Source organism: Kwoniella shandongensis, chromosome 2 (genome assembly GCF_008629635.2).
Source record: "Kwoniella shandongensis chromosome 2, complete sequence".
In the NCBI taxonomy this organism is placed as follows: Eukaryota; Fungi; Basidiomycota; class Tremellomycetes; order Tremellales; family Cryptococcaceae; genus Kwoniella; species Kwoniella shandongensis.
In genome coordinates this window covers 825,745-842,742 of record NC_089288.1, presented here as the reverse complement: position 1 = coordinate 842,742, position 16,998 = coordinate 825,745, and the positions used below count along the sequence as shown (strand labels likewise).

General features: G+C 48.9%; 7 protein-coding genes across 7 annotated transcripts; 3 read left to right on the top strand and 4 right to left on the bottom strand.

Annotated features, from left to right (window-relative positions):
• Positions 1-980: 980 nt before the first annotated feature.
• On the top strand, positions 981-5,121 carry CI109_100981 (uncharacterized protein; the record flags this gene model as incomplete). Its single annotated transcript, XM_032002635.2, has 15 exons — positions 981-1,014; positions 1,134-1,275; positions 1,347-1,516; positions 1,581-1,773; positions 1,832-1,940; positions 1,994-2,209; positions 2,260-2,368; positions 2,428-2,642; positions 2,693-3,089; positions 3,140-3,857; positions 3,916-4,078; positions 4,134-4,394; positions 4,448-4,765; positions 4,823-4,952; positions 5,012-5,121. The coding sequence occupies 15 exons, from the start codon at positions 981-983 to the stop codon at positions 5,119-5,121; spliced, it is 3,285 nt and encodes a 1,094-aa protein (XP_031862974.2).
• A 687-nt stretch (positions 5,122-5,808) lies between these two features.
• CI109_100980 (uncharacterized protein) lies at positions 5,809-7,303 on the top strand (the record flags this gene model as incomplete). The annotated part of the gene is made up of 4 exons (XM_032002634.1): positions 5,809-6,137; positions 6,351-6,638; positions 6,784-6,884; positions 6,963-7,303. The coding sequence occupies 4 exons, from the start codon at positions 5,809-5,811 to the stop codon at positions 7,301-7,303; spliced, it is 1,059 nt and encodes a 352-aa protein (XP_031862973.1).
• Positions 7,304-7,759: 456 nt separating this feature from the next.
• CI109_100979 (uncharacterized protein) lies at positions 7,760-8,191 on the bottom strand (the record flags this gene model as incomplete). Its single annotated transcript, XM_065966875.1, has 2 exons — positions 7,760-8,047; positions 8,189-8,191. The coding sequence occupies 2 exons, from the start codon at positions 8,189-8,191 to the stop codon at positions 7,760-7,762; spliced, it is 291 nt and encodes a 96-aa protein (XP_065822947.1).
• Positions 8,192-9,807: 1,616 nt separating this feature from the next.
• Positions 9,808-12,281, bottom strand: CI109_100978 (uncharacterized protein; the record flags this gene model as incomplete). Its single annotated transcript, XM_065966874.1, has 9 exons — positions 9,808-9,918; positions 9,999-10,321; positions 10,392-10,691; positions 10,766-10,994; positions 11,069-11,183; positions 11,237-11,302; positions 11,364-11,429; positions 11,508-11,938; positions 11,991-12,281. The coding sequence occupies 9 exons, from the start codon at positions 12,279-12,281 to the stop codon at positions 9,808-9,810; spliced, it is 1,932 nt and encodes a 643-aa protein (XP_065822946.1).
• A 332-nt stretch (positions 12,282-12,613) lies between these two features.
• Positions 12,614-14,395, bottom strand: CI109_100977 (uncharacterized protein; the record flags this gene model as incomplete). Its single annotated transcript, XM_032002631.1, has 4 exons — positions 12,614-12,960; positions 13,030-13,469; positions 13,535-13,766; positions 13,831-14,395. 4 exons carry the CDS (start codon positions 14,393-14,395, stop codon positions 12,614-12,616), a joined length of 1,584 nt encoding a protein of 527 aa, XP_031862970.1.
• A 279-nt stretch (positions 14,396-14,674) lies between these two features.
• CI109_100976 (uncharacterized protein) lies at positions 14,675-15,810 on the top strand (the record flags this gene model as incomplete). The annotated part of the gene is made up of 4 exons (XM_032002630.1): positions 14,675-14,768; positions 14,909-15,310; positions 15,434-15,711; positions 15,775-15,810. 4 exons carry the CDS (start codon positions 14,675-14,677, stop codon positions 15,808-15,810), a joined length of 810 nt encoding a protein of 269 aa, XP_031862969.1.
• Positions 15,811-16,323: 513 nt separating this feature from the next.
• On the bottom strand, positions 16,324-16,772 carry CI109_100975 (histone H4; the record flags this gene model as incomplete). The annotated part of the gene is made up of 3 exons (XM_032002629.1): positions 16,324-16,391; positions 16,460-16,620; positions 16,690-16,772. The coding sequence occupies 3 exons, from the start codon at positions 16,770-16,772 to the stop codon at positions 16,324-16,326; spliced, it is 312 nt and encodes a 103-aa protein (XP_031862968.1).
• Positions 16,773-16,998: the final 226 nt, after the last annotated feature.

Below are 16,998 nucleotides of genomic sequence, written 5' to 3'. Positions count from 1 at the left end.
ATCGCACAGCCTTGCAGAGCTGGCGGAGGACCCATTAACCTCCATGTTCCTCTTCCAATCGAAAGTTTTTAATTTTGCGACTGGAAGAAGAGGGAGAGGGGATAGTCACTCCTGGTAGTGGATCTAAGAACCGCGGGTTGAGATGGGGATGTAGAGTGAGGAGGACGGAGGGAGGTGATGAACAGGGTTGGGAAGGTAAAGAGTAACGAGTTGCATGTCGAATGAAAGTAAAGTAGTAAGAGGCAGTTTGAGAAGAAGAGAAGAGGAAAGAGAAAGCGAGATAGATTGAAACTTGATTGATGCCTTGCTACATGCTCGAGTGTCTAAGTGGAAGTTTGGCGAGTGAGCTGTGTGCCACTCTGATCATAACGCCGTGTAACACCGCTTTCTGATATGAGCCCCTTTGCACCCTGCTTTATGCCACATACGTAGATATCTCTCACTCTCACTTTACCCGGTTGTAACACAGTCAAGAGTTGTTGCTGACGCTGACTGTGCTCGACGCTGACCGACCTGTCTGTCTATCGCTGTTACACTGCTGCCTGTTGCTGTCGTTCGTCATTACAGAGACACGACCTTTCATCACACAGCTTTCACATCTTGCATCTCTTTCATATACTTTTGTCTCTTCATATCCTTTGTGTTCCCCCCCTGCATCTCGTCGTCGCGTGGAAAGTGATACAACAAATCAACGTAGAAAACGGCAATCGACCACCTACGACCCTCCCCCTTCGCGTATCCCCTTCCTTCGGTGTGCCGCCTAAGTTGTGTGAGATCAGATCAACATGGTGAGTCAGTGTGTCCTCTTGTCACGGGGTGCAGCCCACAGCTGCGCGCTTTGCCATCGCTTGTCTTTGGCCACGAAGCGCATCGCTCTAGTCTATCATTGAGACTGGAAGACTGGCTAATGTTGCTTTCAACCCTTTCAGCAACAGGCAAACGATGTCACAGACATCATCATCGATGACAGTCCGGCGCCAATGGAGGTAGAGGAGTTGCCCAGTGTCCACAACTGTGAGTGTTACATGTCCAGTCGATACAGGGTCAATACCTTTGATGTGCTACATCTGCCTGCTGTTCTGCTATAATTAGGCTCAAATGAGCGCGTGCTAATTCTCCACCACTGCTTGTAGATGAAGCCTATGCGGCAAAGGCGATGCCGGACCTTGGATTGGAGATTGAAGATTTCCAAGCGCAAACATGGCGTATCGAACATTGGAGTCAGCAGGCCAAACGGATAGTCGGTCCCGAATTCAGTTGTGGTGGACATAAATGGTCAGTTCTTCTTGACGAGACTCAAGATGGGGAATTCTCAGCTGATTTGAGGTGGGTCAACGTGTCAACAGGCGGATCTTGTTGTTCCCACAAGGAAATGCGAATGGTCAACCGAACGATATGGTCTCGGTTTATCTCGATTACGCAAACCCCAAAACAGCACCGGAAGGATGGCATGCTTGCGCTCAATTCTGCTTGGCAATCTCAAACCCTTGGGATCCTACCATCCAGACATCAAGTCGTGAGTTCGCTTAGTTGCATGCCAAACGTTGGTGAGAGATGTGCTGAATACCCACATCACGCAGATGCTCATCACCGATTTGTCGCCGAGGAGTGTGATTGGGGTTTCACGCGGTTTGTCGATCTGAGAAAGCTTTACACTGCGGATACAGCAAACGGGAAAACAAGACCGACAATTGAGAATGACGAAGTGGAGATTACGGCGTTTGTAAGAGTGTTGAAAGATCCAACAGGAGTATTGTGGCACAACTTTGTCAAGTGAGTAGAACTCCTATTCAATGGGCGCAAGACGATCGATCTGACGCATGACTTGCAGCTACGACTCGAAGAAGGAGACCGGACATGTTGGACTGAAGAACCAAGGAGCGACTTGTTACATGAACTCTCTTCTGCAATCACTTTTCTGCACAAACTATTTCCGCAAAGTGAGTCTGAAGAACACCCGTCTCCAACTAGCTCTGACAGTTCGCTTCCATAGGCTGTCTATCAAATACCGACTGAAGGCGACATACCCTCCGAATCACTGCCCCTTGCTCTTCAACGTGTCTTCTACCACCTCCAAACGTCAGGTCAACCAGTAGGAACTACCGAACTCACCAAATCATTCGGATGGAAATCATTAGATTCTTTCATGCAGCATGACGTTCAAGAATTCAGCCGAATCTTGCAAGACAAGCTGGAGATCAAGATGAAGGTGAGCTCGAGTTTTACGCCAACTGTCCACAACGCTGACGTAGATCATAGGGCACACCGGCGGAAGGAGCGATCCCACGATTGTTCAAGGGTCAGATGAAGAACTACATCAAGTGTATTGATGTCGATTTTGAATCATCGGTTGTTGAGGATTTCTACGGTGAGCTTGTTGTAATCAAGCAATCGATCCCAGATGACTTATTCTGACCTATCCTGCAGACATCCAACTCACCATCAAGGGTATCAAGAACCTTCGTGACTCTTTCCGAGAATACGTTTCAGTCGAGACTCTTGATGGCGACAACAAGTACCAAGCGGAAGGTCATGGTTTGCAAGCAGCAAAGAAGGGTGTTATCTTCAAATCTTTCCCTCCAGTTTTGCACTTGCAATTGCGACGTTTCGAGTACGATGTGGAGAAGGATGCCTTGGTTAAAGTGAGACATCTCATCAAGACACTTGGTCCAATGCTAACGCTCGCTCGCAGATCAATGACCGACACGAGTTCCCCTTCGAAATCGATCTCGGAGAGTTCTTGGATGAGTCAGCCGACAGATCGCAATCTCATGTCTACAAGCTTCAAGGTGTCTTAGTGCACTCTGGTGACTTGCACGGTGGTCACTACTTCGCTCTCATCAAACCTGAGAAGGACGGCCGATGGTTCAAATTTGACGACGATCGGGTGACCCCTGTGACGGACAAGGAGGTTCTTGAGGACAACTATGGCGGTGATATGCTCAATGGTCTTATCCCACCAAATCAGCGAACGCAAGCGAGGACTTTGAAGAAGTTCACAAATGCGTACATGTTGGTGTATGTCAGGGACACCGAGGTCGACACGGTCTTGGCCCCCTTCACTGAAGCGGACACACCTTCCCATTTGAGTGAGTTAGCCGACGTTTTGTTGCCTTGCAGCTACTGACAGTAATTGCAGAGGCTCGTTTGGATGCCGAGCGAGAACAGCTCGAGGCAAAGAGGAGAGAGAAGGACGAGCAACACTTATACCTCACCGCCAAGGTCATTACCGACGAGATTTTCTCCAGACATCAAGGCTTCGATCTCGCCTCATTCGATGACAAGAACCTCCCTGCTACCGAACTTCCCACCTTCCGAGTCTTGAAAACAGAAACCTTCTTCACCTTCAAACAACGTATCGCGCAATATTTCAAGATCTCTGAACGAGACTTCCGTCTTTGGGTCCTTGTTAACAGACAAAATAAGACTGTGCGACCAGATGTCCCTATTCATGACAGTGAGAATTCGCAAACGATGGACCACATCCGTAACAGCATGGCTGCTAGGGCTGCCGATCTCAGGCTGTACCTGGACTACAACCCCGACCACGCCAAATTCAACACCCTTCACGCGGATCCCAACAACCCCCCTATCATGATCTTCCTCAAGTGGTTCGACTGTTCTCGACAAACACTCCTCGGTCAAGGCAAGGTCTTCGTTAACAAGAACAACAAAGTCAGCGACCTGTCAAGCGTTATCCAGGAAAAGATGGGGTGGCCTTCGTCTACTCCTATCAAATTATATGAGGAAATCAAGGCTGGCATGATCGAGGGAATGAAGACCAAGCAAACCTACTTGCAGAACGAAATACAAGATGGTGACATCATCTGCTATCAGGTTGACATGACGGACAAGGAGTGAGTGGTCGATTTCGTCATTCCATCATCTTTCTTCATGACTAACGCGTTATGACAGGGTTGCCGACTTGGAAGCACAATCTTTGTATTCAACTGTCCCTCAATTCTACGACTTTTTGCAAAACCGAGTCCTTGTGCAATTCAAAGCACGATACGAGGACACAACTGGCAAGGCGCCCGACTTCGACTTGATGCTCAGTAAGAAGATGACATACGATATCGTGAGTGCAAATTTATGCCTTGAGGAGCCCAGACACTGACTGAATTGTCGATCAGATGGCTCATCGAGTTGGCGATTACCTGAAACACGATCCTTTAAAGCTCCGATTCACCTCATCAAACCCTCAGAGTGGCACACCAAAGGCCATCATCAAACGATCACTGAACCAGAGTGTTGCCGACATCACTCAAACCAACTATTACAGCCAACACCCCAATGTCATCATCTACTACGAATTACTGGATATCAGCATCATCGAGCTCGAGACAAAGAAGTCTTTGAAGGTTGTTTGGACTGGACGTAATAACAAGGAAGAAGTAAGTGTAGCAGATACCGGGTTCGAGTGCAGCGAGCTGACACCTTCGACCAGGCGACCCACCCCTTCTTGCTGCCCAAGACCTGCACTTTCAGCGACGTCGCGGAGAACCTGCTGAAGACCGTCAAGCTTCAACCAGGCGGAAGCGGCAAGGTCCGGATCTTCGACATCTCATCGTCCGGCCGATCACAACGGGAATACACCGGATCTGAGATGATCGGTAATCTCGCTGAACCGGCTGAGCTGTATGCAGAGGAGGTCCCAGAAGATGAGCTGAACGCTGGCGAGGGAACAAAGGTTGTGAATCTCTTCCATTACGCGAGGGATCCATCACGGACGCACGGTGTTCCGTGCAAGTTTGTCGTCCTCGAGGTAAGCGGCGTGCAGCTGGCATGTGTGCTAGCCTATATTGACGTCTGATTGTTTTAGGGCGAGCCTTTCTCAGAAACAAAGAAGAGATTGCAGCAACGAATCGGCGTGTCAGAAAAGGACTTTGCCAAGTACAAGTTCAGCCTTGTCACTTCAACGGTTTTCAAGCAACCGTCCATCGTTGAAGATGGTGAGTTCTGCCGCGAGCGACCATCATTTTTGGTTCGTGCTGATGATTTCACTCTGAAGACGACGTGCTGTACGACCACAAGTGGGCTCCGGACGATGCGCTTGGCTTGGATCACATCGACAAACGACCGAACAAGGTCAATGCGGAGAAGGGTATCGTGATGAGATAGAGTTTGCAGTGTGTGAAATTGTCGTCGACATCGTTGTGCGTGATTGTGTTGTGTGTTATTTTCATTGAGAGACTACGTAGTCTTCATTTCTTATCACGCCTCTCCCTCTCTTCTCCTCTTATCAGAAACCTAACCGTTATCTCTTGATCCTTGCGTTCCCGTCGATAAGGGAACGTAGCGGTGCCCTCTTCCTTTACCACCCAAGCATTTTATTCTCTCATTCCATTTATACTCTTCCTTACCTCGTTGAAAATTTGTCTATTAGAACGAGAAGCTGGTCGTGGGACGTAGGTCGTAGTGTGTCTGTACCGAACCGAGAAGCAATGAAAGTATACAATACACTGCCAATACAAATATGAAAGCAGTGTGGATGCTGTCAAAGAGTCTGATTCATGCATGTTGCCTGTGGATGAGATGAGATGGCTATTCAATCGTGGTCAGAGACCGGTACCCGCTTATCATCGGTTTTGGGAAAAACCTAAACGTAAACGTAAACGTGATAGCAGGGGATAATTTGACGTCACATTCTTGTTTTGGTCCATCTTTCGGTTACTCTGTGGTCTATCTTCTGGTTTTGACCTTTCGCAAACACGACAACAGTCAAGGATATATCCCAAGTGATAGATCCATTCCTTTACTGTCTGCCTGTGGACTAGGAGTCACTTGCTCTCCGACACGACGCTCGCGATGCACCTACCTACCCAACGACCGTGGCTCATATCACCTCTCGATCCTACATTCTGTCCACCATATCTCTCTACACCAATCCACACCCTCCACAACTTCCTTTGGACTCATCGTCTTTTCGCTTTCCTACAAAAATGTGCGCCATACGAACTTGCCAGTGAGGTATTGGAGAACTTGGTGGATAGTATAGAGGAAGAAGATAGGAAGAGGGATGAAGAGGGTGAAAAGAGGAGAGAAGGCTTGAGAGTGGTCGATTTTGGGAGTGGGAGTAGTAGTTCTGGTGGAAGGGAGAGTGGGAGAACGGTATTGGCAGTGGAAAGGAAGATCAAGTGAGCTTGACAGCAGAACCAGCTAGCGAGTCATAAGATTGTGTTGCATGGGAGGTAGTCGGAGGTGTATGTTTTGCCTTGGAATCCTGGAATTCGCGCCAGAGCTTAGGAATGGAGAAAAGCTCTCAAGACGTCATTACATCAAGATAGTCCTATCATTGAAAGCTTGACAAGCAGACTAGAACCATGCTAACTCATCTATCCACCTCACAGCCAACATCGTCAATCATCCTCAAAACAACCTATCCGTTTCCTCCTGACCCATCCTGATCTTCCATCTTCCTCTTCTTCCTCCTCGTCACACTCCCTTCCTACCTCATCCTCCTCCTCGACGATATCATACCTCCCCGAGAGCGTGGATGCGAGACAAGCTACGATCAATAATAAAGCGATCAGAGATCATAGACATATACGGACGTTCTTTTCGACCTTTCATCAATTTGGAGAGGAGAGCGCGAGGAGGGTCATAGTTGATGCGTTTGGTAGTGCTGAGGCAATGTGGTGAGTGGCGCTGACGTGTACAATGCACTTTGGATAGAAACAAGAGATCGCGCGCAGTCAGCTGGGAAAAGGCGCACCGAGGTTTTGACAAATGGGGAAGATGTGTACACATTGGAAGGATGCTGATCGTTTGCTGTTGTGACAGCATATTCGAGTTGCAGCAGTCCGATCTAGCGAGTTTGATCATGGTGTTTCTACTTGCACCCCTGTCTTGGCTACTGACACCCTTCCAACGACCAACATGGAGTGAGTGTTGCAATGCGAGTTAGAGATACGTATCAAGGAGTCCGAAGCTGATTATTCTTAACAACCAACTTGCCTTAGCCACACTCTTCTTCACCTACATCATCCCGCTTATCCCCCTCCTTTTGGTCCTTGACGGTATCATGAAGGTCTACCGATCTCGATCCATACCACACTTTCTTCATCTGGCCAATCTCGCTTCGCTGAACTTCCATCTAGAAGGTGGTAAACCGGAAGAAGATATAGATTGGAAGTGGGAATATGGAAAGAAGAGACATACTTGGTCTTTAGGAACGATGGTCTGGGTCGTAGGTAGGAGGGATAGAAGGAATGATAGACGTGGTGGAGGAGAAGGGAGTGAGTCGGACTCGGATTCGGATTCGGATTTAGGCATGGAGGCGGGCGTAGAGGAGTTGTTATGATCTGTTCGTTAGAGCATGAGGGAGAAGAGGCATCTACGGAGTTTGTTCAGCAATATATCTTGGGTACTGGCATGTATCGGTGGGTCAGTATCCACTAGCGAGCACATCGCGCTGCGTCGTGAAGACATATCCGGTTTGTTAGATGAGACATCTCCGTCGTCGTTGTCCGAGCAGAATTGCATAAGACGAGAGAGCATTAGGGTATATACAAATGGAGTCGACCACATCACCTCTAAACCGTCTGTGCAGCGACCGAGAGATCAACATCAATATCCGCGCTTCTAATAAAGATGAGGAAAAGACTCACGAAAACCTATCCTATCTTAGAAGGAACCGAATACCAGTAACCTGATCAATTCGACTACCGCTAAGAGTGAGAAATGGATTCGTGGAATCAGCTCTGGCCGTATCCCATCTCAATCTGCAGTTCGTGGGTCGGGAGTCGCTCCTCTCGCTCTACTTTCTCGCCGTTACAGGCGCGAACAGCTCCATGACCCAGACCATCCCTCCGTCAATGACAATGTCGGGCATTTCGTCATCTACTCCAACTCGTCTCATCCCTCCACCGTTCCGACGAAAAGAGCGACACTCACTTCCACCCACAACCAAGAACCCCATCGCTATCAATACCCAAGTTGCTACACTTCTCTTCTGAGCAGAACGAGGTGGTCTTGCTGTCTTCTTACCAGCTTGTGCTCGAGCTGCAAAGTTGGCATTCTTGCGTCTGATATCGGCGTTGGTAGGCTGTCAGGAGAGGAGAGCGGAGTCGGGAAACGAGTCACGATACCACACGAGTGGGTAGGGATGCGTGGAAGTAACGAGGATATGAATGCAATATGTTAGCGCTGCGATTAGTGTGAATTAGGTAGAGGAGCAATTGCTCACCATGATGGACGTAGAGGTTGATTGATTGATTGATTGAGAGGAATTCGTATTTCGGTCGTTGTCTGTCGCTATCAAGTCGTGAATGCTAGACTGTCGAAGGATAGGGATGATGTATCCACGGATGTATTGTTTAAGCCGCTTGTTTGAGTTGAGGATGTTACCTTTGCAACGCCGTATAGACTTTCCGCATCCAACTCAACCTCGTCTCGGTTATTGTCTGTCTGTGTCTGCTCTGGTCTGGTCGGTGTCGGTCGGTGCCAGCGAGGCAAACACAAGTCGCGTTCCTTCGGACCTTACTTCGACGGAACCAAATACTCTACTAACGCTTAACGGGGATGTCCGATTAGACAAGACTCTCAGAATGGCAGGAGTCCGAGATACAGGCAAGTGGGTGTGTTCAGCGATGTCCCACAGAGTCGTAAGTATCTTCAGGATTTACAATGAGCTAGCTCATGTTGAAGCAAAGCATGGATTATATATGTGTCTGGTATCACTGAACACCTTCCTTCCTCTCGGAACCTGTTGATACAGCCGGGCTTCCGGCTCTGAATGCGATGTCGTGTGTGTGTTCGAGTAGGTTCAGGCGTCGCTGGAAGTGTAATAAATAGGGAGAGGTTGTATGGCAGAGCGAAGAAACTCGCTTTGCAATTGATGATCATATTATCTTCACATAATAATAGACTGGCAATAGTGGAAGAATCAAGTCTGAGACCGTCCGTTGAACCGGTGGAGATCAAGATGAACAAGTATGGGTAAACTGAAGATTGGTCTTGACGTCAATGGACGTTTCGAGAGAAACGAACCGACACTGGGTGACCGAGGAGGGATATGCCCTGTTTCTGATACCTTATGTCGCAGTTTTCCCACTATTATAGTGAGTGGTCTGAATTGTGAGAGGGGCAACCGAATCGAGCTGGAATTGATAGTGGAGAACGCATGACGCTGGAATAGTTTGTCGCAAATATGCTAATGATGCAGGCATCAAAGTGGTTCAGTAGCCGCGTTTTATGTCCATAGCTGTAGCTGTCATGAGGCGGTAAGTTCTCGCGAGGCGAAGTTGGGAAATGGTTTCTCCTCGAGCGTACAATACACTTTCGGCACGGCCGGTTCAGAGAAAGAAGCCGTAACAGAAGCTTGAGCACACGCGCTGACTTGTGATTGATGGATTCGCGTACTGCAGTGCCCTTGAACCTTTTGTTGACCTTCGAAGAACAGTGTGCGACACGGGTGGCTCGAGAACTATCTCCCACACTTCAGATCTGCCGACGAGAAAATCATCAACTGCTCGATTATCTGACATGGATGGACAACGGCCTTGATCCAATTCTCCATCGCCAAGCTTCTCTCGCAAGAGCGGGCTGCCTCGCGCCCCCGATTCTCGACGCGACGACTTTGGAACAGTCAATCAATCGGAAAGAAGAGTGGTCGTTGGAGTTGACGGAAGAGGAAATTGTATCGATGAGCCTGAGGTGCCCAGACGTATATGTGTGCACTAGCAAAATTACCTCCCAGACTATCGAGGACATATGTACCAGACGAATCAATGTCTGATATGTGCTGATTTATGCAGAAGCGGCATTGTGAGTGCCGTAACAACCACCAATGATGAGGTGCATATTCTACAGATCGTCCGTCTCCTTCTCTATATCTTCTACCTCATTCGTCGACGACTCTGTCTCGTCCTCAAGCAAGAAATCAATCTCTTCGATCGTCCAGCTCACGATCTCTTGCTACAGGTCAGAATCGAAGAAATGTCCAATCAACACCGACTTGCGCTACCAAAACTGTTCGACAAAGTCATGACACTCACCTTCTGCCACAAGCCACCACAAGAACCTGTGACGCCTACGAACCATTCATTCCTAGCACCACCTTCCGGTATTTTCACATCGACCAATTCCAGCTCTTTACCATTGTCTGACGGCAGACCAAGATATCCTTGCAGTCTTCTCGACCCTCCCCTACCCTCGTATATCAGCTCGAGGTCGTATATCCTTCCATCGCTAAGAAAGGGGATCGAGTTTGCAGCTGTACAGCCTATGGAATGACTGTGATGCGCGTTGGGAGGACTGTGCACTGATACGTGCGGTGTAGGTGGGTCAGAGGCCGTATCTTGAGATCGATATGTGTCGACTGAGCATGAAAGGCCAGTCAGTGCTGTCATGCCCTTCCCTCGAGTTGGGACGTGGCGCAACACACTCACCTTCTACAGCAAAATCACCCTCCGCGCCCAATCCCGTATAACCGAGGCCATATCCTCCTAAGCCCAATCCTCTTCCAGAGGTGAACACCACCGCCATCCCATCCGCTTCTCCAGCTCCAGGCGGAGAAGTTAGTCGGAATTGCACATTCACTCTGTAGTTTCCAGTTTTGGATATCTGATGAGGGTGAAAGACTGCTGAGGTCTGATCGGATGCGGAGGTTAGAAGTATCGTTGCTCCCTCTATGCGAGCGTCGCCAAAGATTGAAAGTGTCTCGTTTTTCATTTCCACTTGACGTATGACTATATGGGATTCGTTTCTTAGCATACTGATAAAAGCAGATCCGGAGGATATGATGAGCGACAGCTCCACTCACCTTTATATTTTGGCTTCTTGATCTCTCCGCCGAGACCCATCTCGTCCCGCATAGCCCTCCAATCTTCAGGACCGGAAACACGTCCTCCCAGATCTTCCCTTTCCGCTTCTTTTAATCTCCCAACTTCGTCTGCTATCCACATCGATTGTGATTGATCCATCGCTTCGAGACGACTACGTTCGGATGGCGATAATCTAAGTCGGATAGAGACTGTACAGGCGTATAGCGCCTATTGGAAGGAAGGATGTCAGCAAGAGCGGATGGAACACAGGACAGGATGAGAAAGAGGATTCCTACACGCACCTTTCTCAGCTGTCCCTCTTTCCAGCCTCTAGCACGTCGTCGACCGCGACATGCTCCATCAAAATCATCCACATAAGCTCGCGTGACGTCTTCAGCGCCGTAAGGGCCGAACGCACTGTCTCACAAGTGGTCAGGTTCGAATCCTCATGCAACTGACCATCGACTCACAGGCAGAACGCTTGTTTCTTGCCCCACCCTCGAGCGTATAGCAGTGGTTTATTGATAGTCGCTTCGCTGCGGGATTGTTCGCCAGTTGATCAGCACTGCCCTTGCACATGAAGTGGTTGAAAAATACCATGAATCGACATGAACCCAATGTTTCAACGTTGGTGACCAGTATTCGCACCATACGTGATCTTCACTGCGCGCATCAGGGAACGAATACTACTTCAGCATCTGGCACTGACGACGGAGCTACCCGGATGACGACTTGGCTCACCTGTTCCAGATATATCTCGCATCTATCCCTCTTGCTCTCAGCAAAACGTAGAATAGATGAGCCCACTCTCCACATCTTCCTTCTCTCGTTCTTATCAAAGTCCCGACCTTTCCATATCTCCCAAACCTCCTCACCGCCCCACAAGACGTATCATTACACTTATGTAACTCTACTCTTCCCGCACCATCTTCTCGCTCTTCAGTCGTGGGGGATGCAGAGCCTTCGGAATGTGTTGAGCCCCCACATATAGGACAGGGAATAGGATCGATCCATCTCATGAAAGACGATTTGAACCATTGACATAGGCCCAAGACTGTTGCGTCTTCTTTGCCGAAAGGCTGAAAAGGGGGTGAGGCGAGGAGGGAGGAGATTTGCCTGCTGAGATCTGGAAGGAGGGATTGAAGTGTCGAGATGGGAACGTTGACGCTGGGCTAGGTAGATGTGAAGTCAGCCTGCGTCAGGGTAAGACATCATTACACTCACATCCAGCTCAAGAGGTAGACAAAATCCTTTCAAACCATCCAAAACCCTCTTCATATCTCCAACCTCCCCTCTCCCCCTTCTCCTACCGAAGAAAGCCACCACATCACCTGCGTACCTCCTCCAAGTCTCATCCCACAATCTTCGGACGTGGCGCACTTCCAAAGGAGATGGAGGGAGATACGTTGGTATTTGTTTGTATGTGCCCGAAGCAAGAGCTGTGGAGATGTATGCTGTTTGGTGGTCGAGTGACGAGGTGGACGATGAAGAAGAAGTTGAGGCGAAGTTTGACATTGTGAATTGAAATGAAAGATTAGAGAACAGTCCGAATCTATCGTCAGTAGGTCCGAAGACTCTCTCTTCGCTGAACTATGACGATACGGTACAGTAGAGTTGGTTAAGCTAGACAACCATCACAGCTAAGAATTGTTTACCATTACCATGATGCGGTCGATTCGGATCATTTTCTACGTGGACTGCCGGTTAGATGTGAGATCGGTGATCGCCGCCGGTAGTACCAAGGCACAATCAACACTGTCCGTGCACCAAGATGAACACAGATATGGGTACAGTACAAGCTGCATACAACGTCCTACATCATGCCAAAAGCAAGATTGACCATATCTTTAGAGATCATCTGCGCCGATACCCATCTCCTCTTCCTCACTCTCGCCCTTCTCGAAGAATCCTCTCCCTTCTTCCGTCCCTTCACCCATGATGGCATAGTAAGCTCTTTCTCCCTCCTTTGCCTCCCAATCTAGTCCTTCTGTCAAAAGCTCTGCATCGCCATAAGGACGGAGTACAATGACAGGGGACGTAGGATTGGGTTCCGAGTTGGAAGAAGCGGCAGATGATCGGTGAGATAGGTAATATGCCTCGAAGAGCGGTTCAGGTGACAGTCGCTGCAAGTATGGCTGGAGTATATTTGCAGGAGAAGTGTCGGCTGTCGCAGAGGTGCTGAGATACAAAATAACTGAGGGTCATGTGATCAGTTTGTTATTCGTTTCTTTGGGAATCGAGATAGACAAGGATGGCAGCTCACATTGACCTGGCGGACAACTACCCGTCCCTTCACCCATGACAAACGCTCTGACCAAGCTACCCTCTCCTTCTGGTGGGAAGAGAATCACAGCCGTATCATCGTTCTCCTCATCCTTGCTATCTTCTTCCCCTTCTTCGCTCTTTTCGACCTCATCCTCGGGTTGAACCGGCTTTCGCCGTCTAAGCGCTTTAGGCAAAGATGACAAGACAGCCACGCAGTTTGCCGTAACCTTGCTTTCCCCGGACGAGGAAGAGGACGAGGATGCAGAGTTGATAGAGATAGATGGTGGAAGGTGATTCGGTGAAGAGATTAAATGCGAAGCTGTGACGGGTCGTGGATGACTCGGTATCTTCACCGTCACACCCGTATCAGACGTTTCGATCGATTCGGGCTTAGCTGAGGACCCAAGGATATATGTGCCTCCAAAAACGGCACAAGCACTTCATAAGCAGAACCGGTATCAGTCGTTGCTCAAATCATATCAAGGATGTAAGAGCGGACTTACCGACAGAATCCTTGCGCCACCTCTCCCGCACCGCCATACTGTCCGACAAGGAATGGCGAGGGTCCATATCGGCCTATCGATCGCAGATATCGTCTTGTCCGTATAAGTGCTGGTAATGTCTCATCTTGTGGCGAGGAGCAGTGTGCGATGGCAAACGTTATGGATGTGGCAAGGGAAGGAGGTATGGCGAATGATTCTTGTAAGAAGTCAAGTAATGGTTGTGTCTCTTTACCTATTCAAAACAAATATCAGCTGAGCGCAACGATCGGAGATCCGAAGTGAAAGCGCTAGCTGACCTTTGAGCAGATCATCATCCTCAAACTCTCCGCCCGCAAACATCAGAAACTTCATCAACCGTCTCTTGTCCAATAATCCCACACTCTTATCTTTAAACACCTCCTCTTTACTACCCGGTACTCTTCTCGCTTCGTCATTTTCTAGATCCCATACACTTACAGAGTCGAGCAAGCGGAATGAGACGTACTTGCTGACGTCTGATGCGATAAGGGTGTCTATCAATGATCCTCTGGAAGGCAGGAGAGAAGGGAAGAGCGAGAGGGCATATCGTCGTCTATCGTTGTTGAGTGATGGTGTGAGCTCTGTCGTAGTGAGTCTGGAGTACGATACGCTGCCAGTAGAGGCAGACGAGGACGATGATGATGAAGCCGAAATGGAAGATTGGTTGGTAGACCACTCGACAAGCTCGTCGAGGGTCAAGCTCGCTTGTTCCCCACCATAATAGTCATTAGGGTCGAGGTGGAGGACCGTCTTGCCTGCTTTCGCTAAAGATGCAGCGGCTATACTCTCCGCGAGTCCTGTTCCCAGAACGATCACGTCGTAGTTATCAGACTCGAGCTCCATGCTGCTTGAAGACGATTTGGACTCGCTGTTGTCTTGTTTCTAATGATGTCGTTTGATGCTTTGACTAATATTAGATCAGCTCGACAGCTCATGTAATGAATGTCTCGGTCAAACGCGTTGCATCACTACTTTCGATATCTTTATATGCTCACCCCGTTTACATGTAGCCGGTGTTCGTGTTCTAGCTCATCCACGTCGAAGCTACTTTCGTCGACTATAACGAAGCATCATACAGCATTGTATAACTGCAACACTTGGACACTCGATTGACAACTCAAGATGACCACCTCACTGGTCGTCCCGATTGCGTATATCACAGTGCTTGTCACTGGACTCGCGATCTTTTCTCGAGTGTACAGGAAGCGTCGAGCTGGTGAGTGTGCTTTGCGATACCTTCCTTTCTTCCTGGTTTTACTCGAGCCAGCACTCGAGTGAACCGAGCTGGTCGACAGAACGAGGGCACGCGTGACACTTGATGAGTCTCGCTGACACCGATACCACTCTTTCGTGTAGCCGAGAAAACATCCTTCGAGCCATGGTTCCCATCTCACCCTACTCGAGAGTTGTACATCTCGTTAATCTCGAATCCCGACTCGCTCGAAATCCCCGATTCGTTACTCAAATCCGCCCTTCTCGTACGAGCCACTACCGACGTAAAGCGCATCTGGCGAATCCGAGATGACAAGATCGCATTGACAAACTTGCATACTCGTGGTTTGATAGGAGATGATACGATGGCTCGTTTTGCTGCTGCCGAGAAGGAGTTGGAGGCGGAGATAGTTGATGTGGTCTCAGAAGCGAATACTTTTAGACAAGGTTGGGGTCAGGTCATCTTTGCCACGGCGACGGAGATGGCACAGGCGGAAAAGACAAGAGATACGGTTATGAGTATTCCCAAGATAAAAGCCGTTGAAGGTGAGTGCGACCGATTCAATACACATCTACCATTGTCATTCGTATTGTCGTAAACTTCCTGCTTCAAGGCTTCCGTCAATAACTGGTGCTCTTTGCTGACCATTACTTCTTCTCTATGTACAGAGAAACGCATCGCTCTTCGTCAGAAGTACCTTCCCACTGCACCCCCCTCTCAACCCCAAATTCAACCTGCTTCATCCACCACCGCCACACCCGCGGTCTCCCCACCTTCTCAAACTTCAAGCCAAGTCGCCTCTCCTCAAAAGGTGTCCTCGGGAACTTCCACTCCTAATCTCGTTTCCGAGGCTGTAGGAGGAGGAAGTGGAAGTGGCGGTTCATCGAAGACTGGTTCGCCAGCTCCAGGAAGTCCTGCTCAAAGTGCTGCTAGTACGCCATCCAAGGTGAGTTGACGCGATTTTGCATACACAAACGTTAGAGGTTGACTCGGATCATTGCATCCATAGTCCACGCCAAGCAAGAAGAAGGGAAAGAAGAAGTAGTGTTCAGGTCTGGTGTATGCGATGCAGCTTTGTTCAACCGCGTTCGGAGTGAAAGATCTACATTGTTCACCAACTCGAGCAGCATACTTGGTGCCACATTACTAAACTTCACACAGCTATCCCTTTGTTGAGTTGAAGTGGTCTTGCGAGACCCCGTGACTTCAGTCTGTGACAGCACGCTCTCAGCTGTACGGAGAATCTCGGCGTTAGTCATCAATCGACAGGAGGGCATCTGACGCGGCCTTGAAGGAAGAATCGACTCCACCCTTAGATACTTTTTCGCATTTCTGGGGTTCTGGAGTTGCAAGACATAACGGTCCTCTAATCATCGAACGCAGTGTGCTCATGCAGCGAGAAACGTGAGAAGGCACAGGTATGGCATCGGTCAACCTATAATACCCGGCATATGAAAATATAATAAAAAGTATCAAAAACGAATAAAACTCCCCGTCCTGAACCTCCACAATGACCGATGTAAGAAAACGAAGTGCGAGCGTTGCTGATTTAAGATGTTTAAGCACCGAAACCGTAAAGGGTTCGGCCTTGTCTCTTGAGAGCGTAGACGACGTCGAGGGAAGTGACTAAAAGAGTATCAAAGTTGGTCAGGGACTTGGTCACATAGCAATGGATGTGAGAGGAGAGAACTCACCAGTCTTCCTCTTGGCGTGCTCAGTGTAGGTAACCGAGTCTCGGATGACGGACTCGAGGAAGATCTTGAGGACACCTCGGGTCTCCTCGTAGATCAAACCGGAGATACGCTTGACACCACCTCGTCGTGCGAGACGTCGGATAGCGGGCTTAGTGATACCCCTGCACAAGTGACATACTTATTAGCACATGGAATAATGGATGATAGTAATATAGTAGAGGGAAACTTACTGGATGTTGTCTCGCAGAACTTTCCTGTGTCGCTTGGCACCACCCTTGCCGAGACCTTTACCACCTTTTCCTCGACCGGACATTGTATAAGTTGTTGTTGTTGGGGGGTTTGGGGGGGTGAGAAGAGAGAAGAGAGTTTGGATGTAATGTGTTGTGGGAGAGAAGAGAGAGGAAAGAAAAGAGAAGAGATATGAGGTGAGGATATATATGTGACGATGAGCGTGCGAGTGCGCAAGTGATGTTTGTGATGTGATGCGCGGCGTTGGGGTGGCAAAACAAAACATCGATGCTCAATAAGGGTAAATCTCC